We start from the raw sequence: 19,677 nt of genomic DNA on the forward strand, positions 1-19,677 counted from the left end.
AAATATATTTTCGTGAACTATACCATTTTGCTTTTTCCAAAATTACGGTTGCCACCCATTGCAACGCATGGGCGCGCATCTAGTAACAATATAATTGTAGAAGGGTCATTCTTATTTAAAATTATAGATAATATTGTTCAACTTTTTAATCATATTATTGTCGTAAAATAGACAGACACGTACAACATATTCTTCATGCAAAGAGAGAATAAACAACCTAATTAACAAACTAATTTACCACTAAACAAGTATTTCTTTTACTTTTCTTAATTGAAATAAACAATTTTAAAGGAATAATTAGCACTTTAATATTTTACCCAATTATTGAACAACTAACTGTGATAGACTAAATATTTTTACTAATAATGTTGACAATAAAAAATTCTAGATTTAGATATAGATGCAAACCAATCCCTCCGTAAAAACTAATAAACTGACCACTAAAATCAAGACATGGTTACTAAATAAGGGTAGAATCTTATTCCCCTACTAAATTTACCCTAAAACCTTCAAAGATTGATATAATGCATCCATAAATATCTCAAGCACCATAAAAGAGAGAGAGAGAGAGAGAGAGAGAGAGAGAAATTAAAACCCTAATTATGCACTAATCTACCACTAAGACTTCAAAAGGAGACTTGAAATAGCATTTACTTACCTTCAAAAGCCTCCTCCACCAAAGGAATCAAAATCAAAACTTTCCATCTTAGATTTGCAATTTTTTAGTAGGTAGCCCAATGCCTCCTTCCTTCCACCACGGGTTACAGTAAATTTGCTGAGGTGAAAGACAGGGACGGGGTTGCTACTTATACACTGAGGTGTTTGCAGAGGCAACTTTATATACAGCTGTCTCTACAAATGCATCTTCAAAAACGGTTTGGTTCGCCGACCACTACAGAGGTGACTGCCACCTCTACCGAAAATAGGCCCCGTTGCTTAAAATCATATTGTACTAGTGAAACATTTTGAAATTAATAATATATAACATGGATTAGATGGTTTGCATAATTGACATGAAAGACATCATGTTTCATGATTTGATTGAAAATACACATGCATATATTGCGGGACATATTGTCACCAAGCCACAGATATAACCACCAGCACATGAAGCAGTATCAAGGAGAGGAGGACTCCAAACGACGCCCGGCTGCTGCTGCTGCCTGAACCTGACCTCGCTGGCCACGTCAGGGGCACCCCGCCGGGGTAGTACGGTCCATCGGTTGCGTTGTTTTCCCATGGCAGTGGCACGTAGGGAACATAGTCGCCGATGGGGCTCCCCGGAGTAGAGTCGTCACCGGCAGGGCTCCCAAGGGAAGTGTCCGGGCTCCCGCCGTCTTGCATCTTAGCATCCTTGTAACCTACAACAACAATACAGTTTGTGGTACTACTAATAAGCTATTTTTTCATGTTTCTTTCCTCACATTTATATATAATTATTCAGCATCAAGTCAAGTATATATATATATATATGAAAAATTCTTTCTACGCTCGCTTATATAAATATAAACACTCACAGTCGAACTTCTCCCATCCTAGGACAGATCTCCTACGGTCAAAGACGACCTTGAGCCCAGTCATGAAGTTTTCTGCATGCCAAATGATTCAGAAGATGGTGGATACAAACATATATTCCTAGATTTTGCAATGAGAAATGAAAGCTGGAATACGTGAAACAATACAGCTAACTGTATTTTTTTTTTTGGCAACGAGACAAGATATAGCTAGAGAGAGAACAACGTACGGCCAATGGTGGCGTCGTCGGTGCTGGAGATGCGGTTCTTGATGACCCCCAAGCAGTAGCCAATGGGGTGGTACGGCCCGCCGTTGGTGCTGGCAAGAACGGGGATGATGGGCCACGTCATGGGGAACACGGCGCCTCCCTTGGTCGTCAGGCTCATCGCCGGCAGCCGTCTCATACTTGTTTGGCCTGAGCTGCATGATGCGTTTTTGATCAATGGTTAGTAGTGCAAGTAGGAACAATAATATATCTTTTGCTGTTGTTGGTTGTTGCAATTGCAACTGTAGTAGGCTTGGTTTACTCTTCATTAACTTCAAACCAAGTGATTCCATTTACCTCAATCTGTAGCAATACTCGAACTTTTCATAGCCGCTCCCGTAAGTGTCTCTGGCCTCGGAAACCCTCGAATTGAACTGCATAACAGAAAAATATAACGACTAGTTAAACAAACAAAAATATATATATATATACACACTCGGATGTAACTATAAGATTGTGCAATTCAAACTAGTTCAAATTTGACTAAGTTTATAGTAAATAATATTAACATTTATGTCTGCAACTAGGTTTACTATAAAAATATATTTTATAATTAATTTAATGGTACTTATCGTGTATCAAGTATTTTATTATTTAATTTTGGTCAAACATTTAATTGTTTGATTGACGACTCAAAAAATAAGAATTTTATCCTTCTATGGACGGCGGGATTGACTCCTCAAAAAATGAAAATTGTATCCTTTTGTGGATAGAGAGGGTACAAAATAATGTCAAAAAAATAGTGGTGTGGTGTACCATGGGTTATCATATAAAATTTGGTGGAGTGATAACTCTAGCTCAAGCTTATGGCAAAATTATTAGCTTGTGAGGGATGAGTACACTATGTAATGTTGATGCTAAAAAAAATGATAAAAAGTGATAGGATCGGAGTTTGGCTCCAAGAACCATGGAGGCATGGACCCATCCTACGTGAGGTGGTGACATGGCGCAGGCACATCATGAGTTCATAGTATGAAATTTGGTAGAGTAACTCACTGCTAGAAAAATGAGCTTTTGTCGCGCATATTAGTACCGATTGACTTTTGATCTAGTACTAAAATTGTCATGGAGCTACTTTAGTACCGGGTCTAAATTTGAAAGCTTGGGAGCCACTTTAGTATCGGGTTATAACACCTTCCGGTACTAAATGTCATATGTTATATTTTAGTACCAGTTGGTGTCTTGATCTGGTACTAAAATGGTTGAGCCATTTAGTACCGGTTAATAACACCAGCCGGTACTAAATATGACATTTAGTACCGGTTCTCCACGGGTTACTTCAAAAGGCAAGTATCTCTCACTTAGTCACATACGATGTGTAGGTGGGATGGTAACGAAGTTACACAAGGCTGAAGGTTGTGGTATCAAATACTCGTGGCCGCGATGCACATTTACATGTGAAAAATTCGCGTGACTTGTGACTTGGGACGATGCGCGTGTGCGGGCTTTCCGACGGTCCGTAATATTTCTTTATAGCGTATTTAGTACCGGGAGCGCGGTACCTGTCAGCTCAACACGTACTAAACACGGTATATGCTCGGTACTAATACTAAGTTTTCTAGCCGTGACTCTATTCCTCGAGCTAATGACAATGCAATCATTAGTACCTGAGGGATGAAATGGTGATGAATAGATCAACTTATTTCATTCCATACATCATACAAAAATAAATAACACCCTTGCAGGTTATTAATTAGTTACAAGATGATGGACTACCACGAAGTCTCAAATTAGTCAAACACCCTGTAATATGTCTCGATACTAAAGAATGATACGCGAGAGAGAGAGAGAGAGAGAGAGAGAGAGAGAGAGAGACGAGAGGGAGACTTACATTGGTCGTGAGCAATGTGTAAGCCGGGTCGTTGAGGTATGTAAACGACGTGCCGGAGTCCACGATGGCTGTGAACTCCACCGCCATAGCCTTGCTGTCCACGGTGATCGCTCCGACACTGATGTTGTAATAAGGATGCCTGCAAAGAAAACGAAAACGTCGTCGACGACGACATCGATCAGTAACATGTAGGCCCCCGTCTGTCTCGGCTAGTCACAGGCGACCTAACTGTAAGCTCCCGGCGGCGATGAACGGCGTCTCCGCCTGGTCCGGGCTGCCGGCGTCGCCGAAGTTGATCCGACCGACCCCGTCGCGGCTGAAGCACATGGAGAAGCTGTCGGACTCGACGAGGCCGCTGCTGGCCAGCGCGCTGGGCACGGAGACCTTGTCCATGCCGAGTCCCATCAGGCCGCCGTCGGCAGCGCCGCGCAGGAAGTGGCCCGTCTGCACCTGGCCGCACCCGAACACGATCGGCGCCTGCACCGCCTTGCCACCGCCGTCAACGAGGTGCAGCACGTCCTGCACGAGCACACCGGACGAGCCGGTGTTGACGGAGACGTACTTCACCTCGTAGGGGCAGCTGCTGCTGTTGCCCGTGCCCACGGCGCCGCAGGCGTCCGGACGCTCGCAGAGCGGGTGGCCGCACGGCACCGTCTTGCTCGTGGACGACTGGCTCGGGCTGTACGGCAGGCCCGTGGTGGTGTTGCCGGTCTTCGCACACAGCTTGCATTCGCAGGGCAGCCAGAAGAGGTCGCTGCCGGTGTCCAGCGCCACCAGGAACTTGGAGCTCGGCGTGCCCACCTCCACCTCCGCGTAATGCAGGCTGCGAACGAGATCGAATATTTACATGTATGAACGAGAGGCTCGATCAATCAACCAATGGCGGCGGTGGCGGCAGGCTACTATGTGAAAACGAACGAGGGATCAGCGCGTACTATTCATAGGTATCGAGGCGAGTGGCATTGCCGTCGGCGAAGGTGAGGGTGCTCTGGCCGTCGGCGTTGGCGAGGCCACGGCGGCGGGCGAAGACGGCACGGTCGTGGCGGAGAAGTGCGGAGTAGTACTCTCGCGAGCCTTTCGGAGCGTCGTCTGGCAACAACCAGCTGGAGCCGGGGGCATGGCCTCGCGCCTCCATCCACTGCCGGACCACCGGCGAGAACCGATGGTGGAGGTTGAACCCGATGCCGCCGGACGCCTCGGTTCCGACTGCAAGAAACAACACGACGGCGGCAATGGCGACGAGAAGATTGCAGTGAGCCATGGGGAGAAGAAGCGTGTGCAGAGGCCTGCAGGTACAACAAGAAGCTTGGTGTCGATCGATGGCGCGGGCAGAAGAGAACACAGATATTTATAGTTGCATGGCGTTGAGAAGCCAAGAGTTCCTTGTTATGTGGTTTTGGTCAACGGTAGGTTTAGAGGCTGAGCTGGCTGGAGAAGGGGAGGGGCGGAGGGCAGTGGTAAAACGACGTGCCAGAGTTATCTAAGTTCCTGATGATTGTGGTTGCCTATATTCTAGCCATAATCATGGGATGATTGGTCGTCGCCTATACGACATTCAGGGTCTGACTCAAACTCATGTAAAAAGCTATTCTAAGATTGGGTTCACTCAAGTTTCTTATGCAAGTTTCTGGTGATTTTGAGCGTCTTTCTACGGCCATGATCGTGAGATGCGGACAATTGTCTAGATAATGACATTGTTAATACATAATTAGCGTATATTAATTTATTTTAGATAATATTAAAGATCAATAAGATAAATTAGAGTAATAAAAATAGTTAGTTGCATATAATAATAATACCTTGATTATATTTATTTACCTAATTTTATATCATGCAATATGATCTTTTACGAGCAACTAAACACAATCTCAACTCTGTCAGGCTAGATAGGCGTAAGTAACAAAACATTGTGTTCGAGAAAAAAAAAACATTGCAGTGTTGCATGGGTCTAGCCTTTCCCTGTTGAGTTTGAGTTTTTTTTTTATAAAAAAAAGCAACTTGAAGTTTAAGGGGGCAAAACGGATTGAGTTCAGTTTTCAGAGGTACTAGCGTTCTGCACGACTCTATGAGTTGTTCGTTGTGTACTCATGTGGCAGGCGTTCGAGTGTCAAAACTTTTGCTTGTCTTTACACAAAACTATACTTATATATATCATTGGTCATGATATTATTTTATTCTTTGAGGTTACTAGCAAATGTGCCCTTTTTTTGTGTGTGTGTGTAGATATGGAATAGGTGACATTTCTTTTTTTATTTAATATAAATGGCAGGTCCTGTCAGTTTACTTTCCAAAAAGAATAGCTGGCATTACCAATTTACAATCCATATGTGCATTGCTGCTCTGTACTATCAGGTACGGTTACACCATGTAAAATTGTCTTGCTCATCTAGAGACGGTTGCACATGCCCATGTGTGTCTAGGGTACGGTACGGGCACATGCGTGTCGCACTAACAAATATGGGTCGATGTCAACTCGACAACTTTGCGCTAATTAAGGGCCGGGTCTGCTTAATTTGCCGTGAAAAAGATCGCCCTGCTATTACTAACAATCAGAGGCCATGGCACAGTAGAAAATTATAATCGCCAAAGCAGCTGGAAAGCAAGCTAATTTTAATTAATAACCTGAACTGCAGAAACATGCATGTCTATGTTGTCAAAGTCAAACTACATGGTGGTCAGTGCCGTCCAAGGGAATGAAAAACAATAGTGCAGCTAGCCTGGCCAACAGACCAGACGTGCACACATGATACATAGCCTTTCGTGTCAAACCCAGAATTTACTCCTATTTATTTACGCGTATATTCTGCGTATTTGTGTGCAACCATATCCGTAGTTTAATTTATTTTAAAACATACCTGCTGGCTGCTAATAAGCTAACGGCTAATAACTAAAAAAAATATGGTTCCATGTGATTCCATCATGGGCGGTTCAGCGACGAACTAAGGTTAGTTAGAGCAAAGATAGTTTTGAAAAAAAAAATGGTCTGTCAATCATTTCTTCTTCCTAGGATCGACGAAAGTCAGATGTGAGCTCTTTTTTTTTATGTGTGCGTTGACACTATGCTGCGTATGTTGCTCAGTCAATGGAATCAATTTGGTTCAGAAGGTGGTTAAGTGACAGTACGTGCAGAAAAATGGTGTGCTCCGGTGAGTGATGTTCAAATTTATTAGAGCTGGATCATATCTGTATAGTGGAGGCCGTTATCAATCACTAATTGCTATAAACCTCAATCAATGCAAATAGCAAGCCGTGTCATCCAAAGTTTGCAGCCATTGAATCACCGTTGATTCCTTTGATCTGAGAGCGTCGCCAATAGTTAGCTCTAGGTTAGCATTAGGTGCCACGTGGAGAAAGAGAGGCCGAGAACGTATTGGTGCTCCTACCCTTCTCATATTGTCACATCCGGTTTTACGCGAATAAAATCAATCGCTAGTGATATGTATATATGTATTTCTAAGATATCTGTACCGATAAAAATGGTTCACAATATTTTATTACATAACGTTAAACTTTACAATGAAACTTATATCTATAACAGAGCTCAACAACAAGGATCATTGAACATTTGAACTTATCCTTGGATATTGGAGCAATGGCAAGCTTGGAGGGATAGTCCGGTGAGATTGAAGAAATACATGCCGTTGTGGTTGCATAAAGGAGTGGAGATGAAGAAGACAAGATGAACCCAATGGCGCGCCAGGTCTTGGAACCAAGACGGGAAGCGGCTCTAACAAGAACAAGGATTTTTTTGAAGAAACCTCAAAGAAGCCGTGGGTCAAGAAGGATGGCAGAAAGCCGGTGGAAAGCTTTGACTCCGAGAATGACGATGACAAGGATGAGCACTATAGCCAAAGAATCACCAAGAGAAGTCGATCTCCGAGAAGGCCGGGCAGGTTCTCGTCATTATATTAGTGCACTACGTGCCCTACTGTCTTAGCGTGAGCTTGGTTCCGCTGTTGTACTAAAAACATTCTATTTTCCTTCTTAATACAAAGATACATGCGTATTCGAGCAAAATAAAAGAGAAATCGATCACCAAAAGCCTACGGTCAATAAATCATTCATAAGATTCTGTTAATTATGATTCTCTTGCAAATGCTCATTCTACTAATCACTTCCGTCTTTTTTGAGAACCTAGCATGGCATTAGCCCGCATTTCATCAAGGAGAGTTTTGTTGCAAAACAAGCACCCCCATGTACAGACCGCATGCAACACTGAGACACATAGGGGAGCTCAGAGCAAGACCTAAGCTGTCGTATCATACACTATCGGGTTTCGCGATGCTGCTCCCGTCTAGGCCGGCAAGCATGCTAATTACCACTTCATCTCACTGTAGTTATGCGGCGGGTATATAAATTACCACCGTACGTTTAATTTGATCTTTTGCTTTGCTCCGCCTACCATAATAGTTAGAGTAAAACTCCGCAAATTCTTTCAGTAATATAAAATGAAAAGTGAACTATCTATTCAGTTTCTTTGAAAGAAGCAAACGGAAAGGTCAAACAAGGAAGGGCAGCCTGTCAGCCCGTTCTATATGGGCTCAGGCTGGCCCGCTGCCGCCGTTGCCTGGGCTCAATAATACTCAGCCCATCTGAGCCTGCCTCTCCCGCTCTTCATTTGTTTCCTGCTCGCACCAAAAAAACAATATTTCGCTGCCTACGTGACGTCATAAATGAACATTGTTTCGCAAATGTTCCGTCATCCCCAGCGAATGCCATCATCGATCTCTGAAAGAAAATCCCTGCCCAAAACACGAGTCAAACTATTCTTTTTCACCCACTTGCATTTGTTCCCTAAAAAAGAACCCACTTGCATTTGACTCGGTTTCCATTCCTAGGTATCAAGATTAGAGAATACTCAGTCCTGTTCTAAAATAAAATCATTCCTATATTTTAGACGGATCGGAGGAAGAGTAGAGCAAGGGTCAACCAAGATCTCAGCAACACATTATTCCTACAGAAAAGCACTGCATCAGCACAAGAACGTGAATAATATAGCTGGCCAAATTACATCATCGTCGTTAGCTCTCCTGTTTCAGTCTTCAACAGGGGAAGCACAAGCAGTAGTAGTAGGTATAGACTACACACACACACACACACACGAGCGAGGCATTGTGCCATTGGTATGGAAGCAAGAGAGATGTCTCGTCGTCAGGTGAAAGGAACGAGAGAGGTCTTGGTTGCGACGTCGAAAATAGCGGCACACAATTCTCCACCTTGACTGACAAGGACACAAGCATAGGCTTCTCTTCTTTCAAGTACTCCAACTTGCACTCTCTCAAGTGGCCGCGAAATTTCGACGGAATCCATTTGGTTTTATTTTTCATAGGGGAAAAAAAGATCCACTTGTGAGCTGAGAGACTGAAATTTATTACCTCAATCTCTGCCGCAATGTTTTCTGTGGCCTGCCTCATGCCTACTGATGAGAGAGAGAGAGAGAGAGAACACGAATGCGCCTGTTTTTCTATTCACTTTGTCCTTCCCACGAATATATATGCAAATGGAGTGCTCTTGTTTGTTAAATAAAAGGAAAGAGATCGAGACGTGTATATAATTGATAAAGAAGCTTGCAGACAGGAGTGATTTTCAAACATGCTGCAAAGGCAGATAGAACAGTCAAATGCAAGAAACCATTTGACTCCCTGTTTATTTGAACATGTCAGAGTCGAGTTCATTTTCGGCTCATCACAGCATCTCTGGTCAGTGGATGTGCATGTGAGACTGAGCTCACACTTTCCACTCTTTCCTTATCTTCGCCTTCTCAGAGTTCTATGGATATAAGCAACACAACATCAGTTTCTGTAGAGACTTGCTGCTACAAATATGAAATACCACCAAGATAAACACATCAAAGTTCATATATAAGGCAATTTCATACTCGTTCATGACTTAAAATCATAATATCTGGAGAGACTGTAGAAAACAACATATGAGTAGTGGGCATCAACCAATCTGTTTATTTCCATTATTACAGGTAAGTAACGCCATCATCAAACAAATGTCATCATGAAACAACTGATTGTGTGTAATCAGTATCAGCAATCAGAACATATCAAGGGTGACTTGCAATAAGCTTACCTCCAAAGCTGTCTGCTTATCCTCCTCCCTTATTTTGTAGGCAATTCCCCACTACAGATGTTAAACAGAGAGATTCAGTCGCAAAATGAATGCCTGAACTGTGAACAGGACTGCCAAGCTATCCAAAATGAATGCATGAAAAAGCTTTTGCAGGTAGCTATGACTTCAATAATTCATTTGGTTGTACTCCCAAATCTTATCGCATCCTAGACTATGAATGCTCATCCTAATCAGGTTGTTCATAGCAAGTCCAGTAGCAGAATAGCAGGTTAGTGCCCCACGAGACAAAGTCAGAGAAGGTAGAGATGAAGAGGGGCGTACGCAAGTCGCGCTGGGCTAGTGCTCGAGCGTGACGGTCCTCCCGGGGAACTGCGGCGTGCCCCTGTGGTCAGTGCAAATTATGAACAGAACAAGCAGGAACCCTTGGAAGTTATGAACCCAGTCATTCAGTAAAACATGCACAACTAATCCGAACAATGGTTACAAGAAACCATGCTATACACGTCCCGAAGGATGCACCAAGTCCAATTAGGAAGTGAAACATGAAATTCAGTAGACAGTATCACCAATTTCCCTCATTTCAATCAGGCGAAACATAAGCATCTGAATAGGTGTTCCCTATGACAAAAGTCATCACAAGCACATTCAGAAATCGTCTCATGTCAGCAATCATCTTTATCAATCTCCAATACTACCATGCTTTACTTTTCTACTGTTAACTAAAGCTTATTTGTTTCTCTGCATAAGCAGCAGCACTCTAATGCAAGCCTTGTAGGGTATGGAATAATGGTCACCAAGGGTAGATGCGCTGGCTGGCATCAGACTACAATACCCAAACTCCTCATTCATAATTATCGGCCAATACCCAACCACTTGAACCTCTAAACAGAACCCCGTCAATCATCACTGTCAGTATTGTTATCATCGTAGTCACCTCCACTGCTTGAGTCAGTGCAGTACTCAGGCTCCCATGGTTCCCTGAATGACTGGAGCGCGCAGCACCTCTCCTCTAAGTGGCCTCCAAGCCTGACATTCCAGCAGCCAAGTATGCCCAGCGCGTGCAGCAGCGGGCACTTGTTAAGAATCGTGTTTAGCGCAAGGTCACTGAACAGGCCATACGCAAGCTCAAGCTGTTGCAGCGTCAGCATGGTGTTTGCGACTGCCAATGCCTCTTCTTCAACCACCCTAGCAGCCCTGTTGTTACCCTGAGGAGGCTCTGGAGGGGGCATGTACCTCTTCAGCTGAACGAGCAACCTGCAGTGCCGGCCTAGTGCCTCAATTCCTCTGAACGTGATATTCAGGCAGTTACTGATGTCCAGCACTTTAAGTGCAGGAAGGAATTCTGCATGCTTCTCCACGGTTTGATCAGTGATCTCACTCATTGGGATCTGGAGGACATTGAGCAGCTTCCCGCTGTCCAACAAAAGCAAACAGTATTAGTTGCAAATATGTTGATTTGGATGTCATATTTACATACAGAATACACCAAAGTGAAAATAACAACTATTAGCTACATAAGCCACTAAATGCACATAAGAAAGCATGGTAGCACAGAACAGACCTTTTTTTCGGTTTGCGTATGACCAATATGTCCTATGCAACCTTTAAGTTACTGATGAAGCAGTAAAAGGAGTACAGCCTTAATAAAACAAATTAGGCCATAGCAAAGATGCATCACACACCATTAGTCAGGGAAGCATTGACATCTTAAGAGACATCATCAAAAGTCAGAGCTTCATTCACTACATGTCTGCAGTGTACCAAGGCAATATATTACCACCCTAACACAGTAACAATTTGACGACCATACACAAAGTGATGAAAACATGCAGAGCAGAGCATCTCATGAGATGTGTGATACAACAGTTGTCTGTCCACGTTTATGAATTGAGTTGACAAAGGTAAATCAATGCATATGAGCTGCAACAAACAGACTCTCTGAGTGATTCAGAAATTTTTACACTGTCATGCACAAAACGGACAGCTTCTGGTAGCAGCATTGTAGCAAGTAGCCACCGGCATTGCTAACTTGTACCCCATTGGCAGTCGAAGTACAATTTTGCAATGTTATATGCAAAGAATCGTGGTTTCAGAAGATATTACCATCTTACGTTTGTGAAATTCCATGCCAAATTGGCAATGTGGTTCATTGGTTCACGCGCGTCAGATAAATAGATCCATAAATTAACACGATTTTTCCCAAGCCAAGAATGATCATTTCAAGATTAAGTCAGACCAAGCGTCAGCAAGGACAGCGTGACTTACGAGGCTGCGACGTAGGTGAGCGAGGCGTCGCCGACGCGGTAGGCGGAGAGCCTCCGGAGCGTGCCCTGCGCGCGGGCGACGAGTCGGCGCACGGCGGCGTCGGCCTTGGCGCGGCAGTTGACGCGGCGGCACCACGCCTCGATGTCCACGTCGCCCCACATGTCCGGCGACGCCACGGCTTGCCTCCACGCCCTGCACACCAGCGCCGGGCCCCGCGCCACCTCGTCCGCCGTGAGCCGCCCGCGAAGCACCAGAGCCAGAATCTCCGGGCTCACCGCCTCCGTCCACCTCCACTCGTAGACCACCTCCTCCTCATCGCCTCCCGCCTCTCTTCCCCCGGCGTCGCACGGCCTCGCCTTCTCCGCGTCCGGCTCTGTCCAGTCCCACTCCAACATCTGCACCCACTTCCCCCTGCAGGTGGTCGTACCGGCCTCCTTCGCCGGCGCCGCCGCCTCCGACCAGCTCGTCCAAGACCCTCCGCTCCCGCAGCTCGGGCCATCAAGTCCCGCCTTTCCCGGACCAAGAACACCCCTCGTCCACCCTCCTCCACCTCCAGCGACGGCCGCGTGCGACCACCTCACCACAGGCCCTCCCCCGCCGCGCCAGCCGCCGTCAGGCCTCGCCCTCTTCGCCTTCCACCCCTGTCCTCCTCATCCTACGCTTCATCTCCGGCGATCGCCGCCAGCCGGGCACCCCTATGGCTATGGGGTTTTCCTTTTGTGAATTTTGGGGGAGAGGAAGGGACGGGGGTTTCTTGTCTCAGGCGCGCACACTGGAGACATTTTTGCTATTATTACGAGAGTACGGCGACGCGGCTTCACTGCAACGGCAACCTGAAATCGGGCTTCGGTGGTAGGGGACGGACGTTTGGCACCCGAAGAGATCGACCCCGTTAAGTCTTTTTTTCTCCCACACGGTCACACATTTCTACCCCTCCCTTCTTTCACCATGGTGAGAGACGCTCGCAGGCTCGGTCGCTCGGTCACTCCCTCTCTCTCCAGCTGCGCCGCGCCATGGGAGAACCGCCGCAGCCTCCATTGCCGCCGTCCGGCGGTGACGGCGTTCCGGCGGGAGGGGATCTGCTCTCGGTAGCTCCACCTCAGTCGGTCCATCCCCGCTGCGGCCTGGGAGATTCGGCGCCCCCCGCAGAACCAAGGATGCAAGATCCGGCGCCGCCCCTATTGCCGACGGCCGGCAGCGACGGCATTCCGACGGGCGGCTTCATCCCTCTGGACTTCGAGTTCTGGCAGGCATTGGCAGTGGTGCCACCGGACGGCGCCGCCCCCATTGTGGACCCAGTCCCACCGCACCCCCTGGACGGGAGCACAGACCCGGCACCGCCGGTTCCCATCGTCGTGGCAGCTGAGCCGCCGGGCTACACTGCGTGCGACGAAGCGGGCGTTCATAGCAGCAGCTCAAGTACTGTCCAACAGGGAGAGGTGAGAATGGGTTTTGTTTGGTGTCCATAGCAGAATGTTGGTTCCATTTGATTGTCAATTGATAGAGAAAGCTTTTCAATTTCATTGTAGGATGAGGCATTGCCTTTAGCACTTGTTGAACCATCACAAATTGATTGGGATGCACTGGAAATTGAACCTAGATGGGATGAAGAAGGAACACGTGGAGTTTTTAGTGAAAAATCAATGTATGCTAAACTAGGGTTGCAGAAAGAGGATGAAATTGAAAAAAAGGCAAGGGCTAGAGTTGAAAACAGAGATGGAGGAAGTGCTGAAAATGAAAATATTGATGACCATGATGCCATGGGGTATCGTGAGTACATACCGGAGGAGAGGGCGGGCATGTATAGCATGTTGAATCCAGTGATGAGAGTTGGCAGTTTGTATCCAAATATGAAAGTGTTTAGGCTTGCTATGCGACACTATGCGATTCAAAGAGAATTTGAGTTAGGCATAGAATGTACTAGTACGAGTCGATAAAGAGGCTTCTGTCGGGGTGAGAATAGTCAGGGAGAGGAGTGCCCTTGGAGAATTCATGCTGTATTAGAAGCAAAGGGGTCACCCACTATCATTGTATGTATATTCTTCCTATCATCGCATATTTTTCATATGTCCTTTGTTGTGTTGGGTGACTGACTTGAGTCATTTATTTCCTCAGGTTACGACGATGACAGATCGCCACAATTGTACTTCCAGTGCTAGGAGAAGGACAACCACTCCTACCAGTGCATGGGTTGCTGCTCTTTCTCTTCCAATCCTACTGAAGAAACCCAACATAGGAGCCAAGGAATTATAGAAAGAGTTGCAGGACACGTATAAATGCACCATTGGCTGCAACACCGTTTGGAAGGGAAGAGAGAAAGCTTTGCTTGAGTTGCATGGTACTTGGGAGGACAGCTTTCGACTTCTTTTTAGTTGGAAGGAAGCGGTGTTGGAAAAAATGCCGGACAATGTGATTGAGATTGATGTTCGTCGAGACGGTGATAAGGTTGTCTTCAATAGATTTTTCTGTGCATTTGGACCTTGCATAAAAGGGTTTCTTAAAGGTTGCAGGCCATATCTTAGTGTGGACTCGACAGCTTTGAATGGCAGATGGAATGGACACCTACCATCTGCTTGCGGTGTGGACGGTCACAACTGGATGTTTCCGGTTGCATTGATTTCTTTGACTCCGAAACCGATGAGAATTGGACTTGGTTCATGACCCAGCTTCATAAAGCTATCGGAGACTTGCCAGTGCTTGCAGTTTGTTCTAATGCTGCCAAGGGCCTACTCAAAGCTGTGAAGTCAGTTTTTCCCAATATGGAGCAGCGGGAATGTTCCAGGCACCTAGTACAGAACTATATCAAGTACCATCATGGTGCACAACACTTGTTTCCAGCTGCACACGCATACATGCCTAAAGTGTTTGAGAAGTACTATGAAAATGTCACATGTATTCCTGGTGTTAAGCTGTGGTTCGAGAAACACCATAGGATGCTTTGGTACAGAAGCGGATTCAACCCAGACATAAAGTGTGACTACATCACCAATAACATCGCCGGAGGTATTCAACAATTGGATCAAAGACCAGAAGGACTTGCCTGTTTGTGACCTGGCCGACAAGATTAGAGAGAAATTAATGGATCTTTACCACAGAAGGAGGAAGATTGGAGAGAAGCTTAAAGGGAAGGTTCTACCCTCTGTCCTCAATGTTCTGAGTGCAAGAACTACAGGGTTGGGTCACCTGTCTGTTACACAAGGTGACCATTTTGATGCTGAGGTCATAGACCATAACGATTGCATTACTAGGCACATTGTGAAGGACAAAGACATGTATTGTTCTTGTGAAGAGTGGATGCACACTGGCCAGCCATGCCAGCATGGATTGGCTGTAATCATAGGGCAGCAACATAGGAATGTCAAGATGGAAGACTTTGTGCATGATTACTGCTCAGTGGAGAAGTTTCAGAAAGCTTACGAGGGGAAAGTGGAACAGCTAAGAGACAAGTTCTACTGGCCAAAAGTGTTGTTTGCAAAAGAAGTGTGTTCACCAATTGGGAAAAGAGGTGTCGGCCGCCAAAGGAAGAATAGGATAAAAGGATGCCTTTGAAGGTGGTAGCGGGAAGAAAAGAGTTGCAAATGAGACAGAGAAAGATAAAAAGTTGCTTCGAGGAAAGGTCAAGTGCCCAAATTGTGGAGAATTAGGGCATCGCAAAAACAGCCCCAAGTATCCCTTAAATGGAAAAAAGAAAAGTTAAGTGTATTAAGTTCATGTTTTCTGTTTGTATACAATTTACTAATACTTTTAAATACACAGGAAAAGGAGACCTAGGAAGAATACTACGAAAGTTTGGTTCCCTCAACCTGAAGCCGCCACTACGTCTTAGAGAAGCAAGTGGAGTTGTTGTGTAATTGAGCTACTATCCGTGTAATTGACACTATCTGTTAGTTTGGTTCTATATTGAATTCATATCCATATTCAACTGATTATCTATATCTTCTGCTACTAGCTGTTATCTATATCTATCTATATAAACGCAGAGACAAATATCAGTTGCTCAGCATACATAGTGAAAAATTATTTGTTCAGCATACATAGTGACACACATCCAGTTCAGCCCAAACACACATAAGCTAAAACAACTGATACACAATTGCATAGCTGCATCTGCATCGGCCACATCTTCAAACTACGACAACTTCTAATTACATCTTCATACCAGCACACAAGAACACAAGAACAGCAAATATTGCCACGGTGAAGCCACAACAATTATGCTTCAACTTCCATTGACGCTCAAGCCTCAACATAAGCTCCTCCTTGTCGGCAACAGCTGCATCACGCTCCTTCTTGCATTGTGCAACCATTACCGCCTGTTCCTGCATCTTCATGGCCGCATCGCCCATTGCCATGTTCAGTGCCTCCTTTTGTCGCTTCAATGTCCACACGGTATTCCGCAAATCAACCAACAAAGAAGCAACAAATGGATCCACCGGCCCTTCGTACCATCCATGGAAATCACATCCTCCTTCCTGCAAAAATCACATGCATGCCAAGGCATTCAAATCCACAACTAAATCAATAAAAAACTAAACTATGGACAGTAGCAGTGCACATACACGAGCACGGTAGCACTTGAAGTATCGACGACCAGGGTTGTCATCGCTCCATGAAATCCACATTGCTGCCTTTTGCCCGCAATGGCAATTCACGGGAGGATGGTATTCTAGTGGACCAACGTGGTAGGGAATAGGAGAATGGCGTCTGCCGGTTGAACCTATGCTGTGGGACATCTCGGAGCCTGCAGGCATGGCGACGACCGATGGGCGGGCTGGGGGCGTGGGCAAGCGCCGGCAGTCGGCCGGTAGCCACGGGCGGGCTAGAGGCGGGGCCAAGCGACGGGCGGGCCGGGCGCTAGCGACGGGTGGGGGGGCCAAGCACCGGGCGACCGGGCGGCCGAGCGCTAGCGATGGGCGGGCGCCAAGCACCGGGTGGCCGGGCAGCCGGGCGCTATCGATGGGCGGGGCCAAGCACCAGGCGGCTGGGCGCTCGCGACGGGCGGGGGCGGGCCCGAGCGCCGGGCAGCCAGGTCTGGGTCGAGCGCCGGGCAACCGGCCGCTAACGACGGGCGGGGGCGGGGCCAAGCGCTGGGCAGCAGCACGCGACCGGTGGCGGGCGCTGTGGATTCTCCATAGATCGATCTCAAAGGTCATGGGAGCACAGTGTCTCCCTCATGTGTACGAGGGACGAGATAAGGTGAACGAAGGGAGGGGTAGAAATGTCTGACCGTGTGGGAGAAAAAAGGCTTACCGGGGTCAATCTCTTCTGATGCCAAACGAGCAAGTCGATGCCTGTCTCGGTCCCCTACCACCGAAGCCCGATTTCGGGTTCCCGTTGCAGTGAAGCCGCGTCGCCATAGTCTCATAATAGCAAAAATCTCCACATTGGATGACTGGAAGGACAGGACCGGAGGAGTGGAGTAGTAGCCTTTAGGGCGTGTTTGGCATGACTCTGGAGCCCAACTCCAAAGGGGAGCCGGCCAGAGCCAGCCAAACGTCGCAACTTCAGAGCAAAATGCTCCCGGAGACGTAGTTCATTTTCGATCGGAGTTTCGGAGCACCTGGTTTCCAGCTCCGAATGCCCCTCTTACGAACCTCGTCGTGGAGTTCAGATGAAATTACCCGCCACTGCCACTCGTTACGAGAAAACATTTCGATTCTCTCTCTTTTCTTCTCTCCCGAACTCGTCTCTCCTGTAGCTCCCACACAACGACGTGCAGCCCCGCCCCGCGCTCGTGCCTCGCGTCCATCTGACCAGGAGCCGCCGCCCTTCCGGCCACCCGCCACCCCTCCTCCGGCCACAAGCTGACCCTCCGCCGCTCCCCACAGCTCTCCACCATCCCTTCTCCCCTAACCCTAGCCGCCCGTCCGGCCACCCGCCGCCACCCATCCGGCCATCCGCCGCCCCTCCTCCGGCCTCCAACCGGTCCCTCCGCCGGTCCCCACAGCCTCTCCACCGTCCCTTCTCCCCTAACCCTAGCCGTGCCCGATACTGCCGCCCCTGCCACAGACCGGCAGCCTGCTGCCTCTGCGTCGCCCCTCTCTCCCTCCGCCGCCCCTGCCCAAGGTGAGATTGATTTGTTTCCCTCTTTTATTGATCTGTACACTGTGATGCATGGGTTGAATGAATTGGGGATGTTTTAGAGGATAGAAATTGATGATTTCTGAGTTGTTTTAGATGGTTGAAATCGATTGGAATGCTGTGAACACTCGGGAACTTTGCAAATTGTTTGCTGAACAAGTTCGTAGAGGGAATCGTCCCAACACGTATTTGAATTCGGTTGGGTATGCTGAAGTTGAGAAAGGGATGAAAGATAGACTTGGTATTGAGGTGAGCAAGGCTTAAATAAAAAACAAATGGGACAAGCTGAAAGAAGATTTCAGGGCATGGAAAAAATTGTTGTTGAGGCAAACAGGAACAGGTTGGTGTCCTATAAAGGGCACCATCGTTATGGACGATGAATGGTGGAAGAAAGCTAGAGTGGTAAGTGTTGAGCTGTTGCTTACATGTTGCATCTTTGTGTACATTTCATGTTGTATTTATGTGGTTTTATGTTGCATCTTTCAGGACATTCCAGGTTGTGAAAAATTCAGGAAACAAGGACTCCAAAATGAGGAGGAACTCCAAGTGTGTTTTGGTAGCATCATTAGTATTGGTATAGATCATTGGTCTCCGCATATGGCGAGTGCTGAGGAAGGACAAAATGGCATCAATGAAGAAGACACACAAGAGGATGCAGTTGATGTTGGGCAAAATAGCACCAATGAAGAAGACACACAAGAGGATGCATCTCTTGTCAATGTAAATGGCAAAAGAGCACCAAGGTTTATCCAAGATAAAGGCAAGAAGCCGAAAATAGGGACTGCACTACTCATTCAAGAGGCAGTGACATCCATGGCTACTTTAGCTAGCTCTTATTCTTCCAAGAAAGAAGGAAAATATTCTATTGATGAAGTGATGGGCCACGTTCTTGCTTGTGGTGCCGATTATGAGACCAATGAATATTTCATTGCATCTGAATTATTTGTGAAAAAGGAACAGAGAGAAATGTTCATGAGGTTTCCTACTAATGAGCTTAGGTTCAGTTGGCTTACTAGGAAGTATATGGGCAAGTATGGAAAGTAGTGATGGTCATGGTCATACTATGACTTGTATCATATGTTTTTTCCAGACTGTGGGGCTCTTATGTTTTTTTCCCATTTCATGCTATGACTTGTATCATGAGTTTTTTCTAGATTGTGGGGCTTCTATGTATTTTTTCAGATTGTTAAACATGTATCATGTTTTTTTTTCAGATTGTTAAACATGTATCATGTTCTTTTTCCAGATTGTTGCCTATGTGTTCCCTTATCCATTAATTCAGCTTGTGTCACTCAATAATTTCTTATATTTTCAGATGTCAGAAAGTGAGAGTGATAGTTCTAGTGATGATGGTGACCAGTTTTTTGACATAATCACCAAAGGTGCTAAACTTGCTGAGATCTATTGTGATTTGTATTTGCACAAGGCTCCACCAAGAGTATCAATTCAAACTGGAATTGGATGGTTACAAGATACCATGAATACACCAGGAGAGTGTCACAAAATGCTTCGGATGAACAAAGAAATATTCATTGATCTTCATGATGTATTGGTTGAGAGGTACGGGCTGTCGGTGTTTAACCGGCTGCCCACCGAGGGATATACCCAAGGTGGTAAGTTTTGGGTGAGGAGACGCCGAGAT

The 19,677-nt window shown here is 46.3% G+C and overlaps 2 protein-coding genes and 1 pseudogene across 2 annotated transcripts; 1 reads left to right on the forward strand and 2 right to left on the reverse strand.

Moving 5' to 3' along the window:
- Nucleotides 1-992: 992 nt before the first annotated feature.
- On the reverse strand, nucleotides 993-4,911 carry LOC112901385 (aspartyl protease family protein 1-like). The gene is made up of 7 exons (XM_025970294.1): nucleotides 4,547-4,911; nucleotides 3,829-4,434; nucleotides 3,612-3,750; nucleotides 2,078-2,154; nucleotides 1,745-1,935; nucleotides 1,518-1,589; nucleotides 993-1,361 (listed from the first exon to the last, which is right to left on the reverse strand). Exons 1-7 carry the CDS (start codon nucleotides 4,870-4,872, stop codon nucleotides 1,078-1,080), a joined length of 1,695 nt encoding a protein of 564 aa, XP_025826079.1. The 5' UTR covers nucleotides 4,873-4,911; the 3' UTR covers nucleotides 993-1,077.
- Nucleotides 4,912-10,077: 5,166 nt separating this feature from the next.
- Nucleotides 10,078-12,728, reverse strand: LOC112898884 (F-box protein FBW2-like). Its single transcript, XM_025967188.1, has 2 exons — nucleotides 11,955-12,728; nucleotides 10,078-11,102 (listed from the first exon to the last, which is right to left on the reverse strand). The coding sequence occupies exons 1-2, from the start codon at nucleotides 12,347-12,349 to the stop codon at nucleotides 10,586-10,588; spliced, it is 912 nt and encodes a 303-aa protein (XP_025822973.1). The 5' UTR covers nucleotides 12,350-12,728; the 3' UTR covers nucleotides 10,078-10,585.
- A 5,403-nt stretch (nucleotides 12,729-18,131) lies between these two features.
- On the forward strand, nucleotides 18,132-19,079 carry LOC112899249 (annotated as a pseudogene).
- Nucleotides 19,080-19,677: the final 598 nt, after the last annotated feature.

This window comes from Panicum hallii, chromosome 7 (genome assembly GCF_002211085.1).
Source record: "Panicum hallii strain FIL2 chromosome 7, PHallii_v3.1, whole genome shotgun sequence".
Lineage (NCBI taxonomy): Eukaryota > Viridiplantae > Streptophyta > Magnoliopsida > Poales > Poaceae > Panicum > Panicum hallii.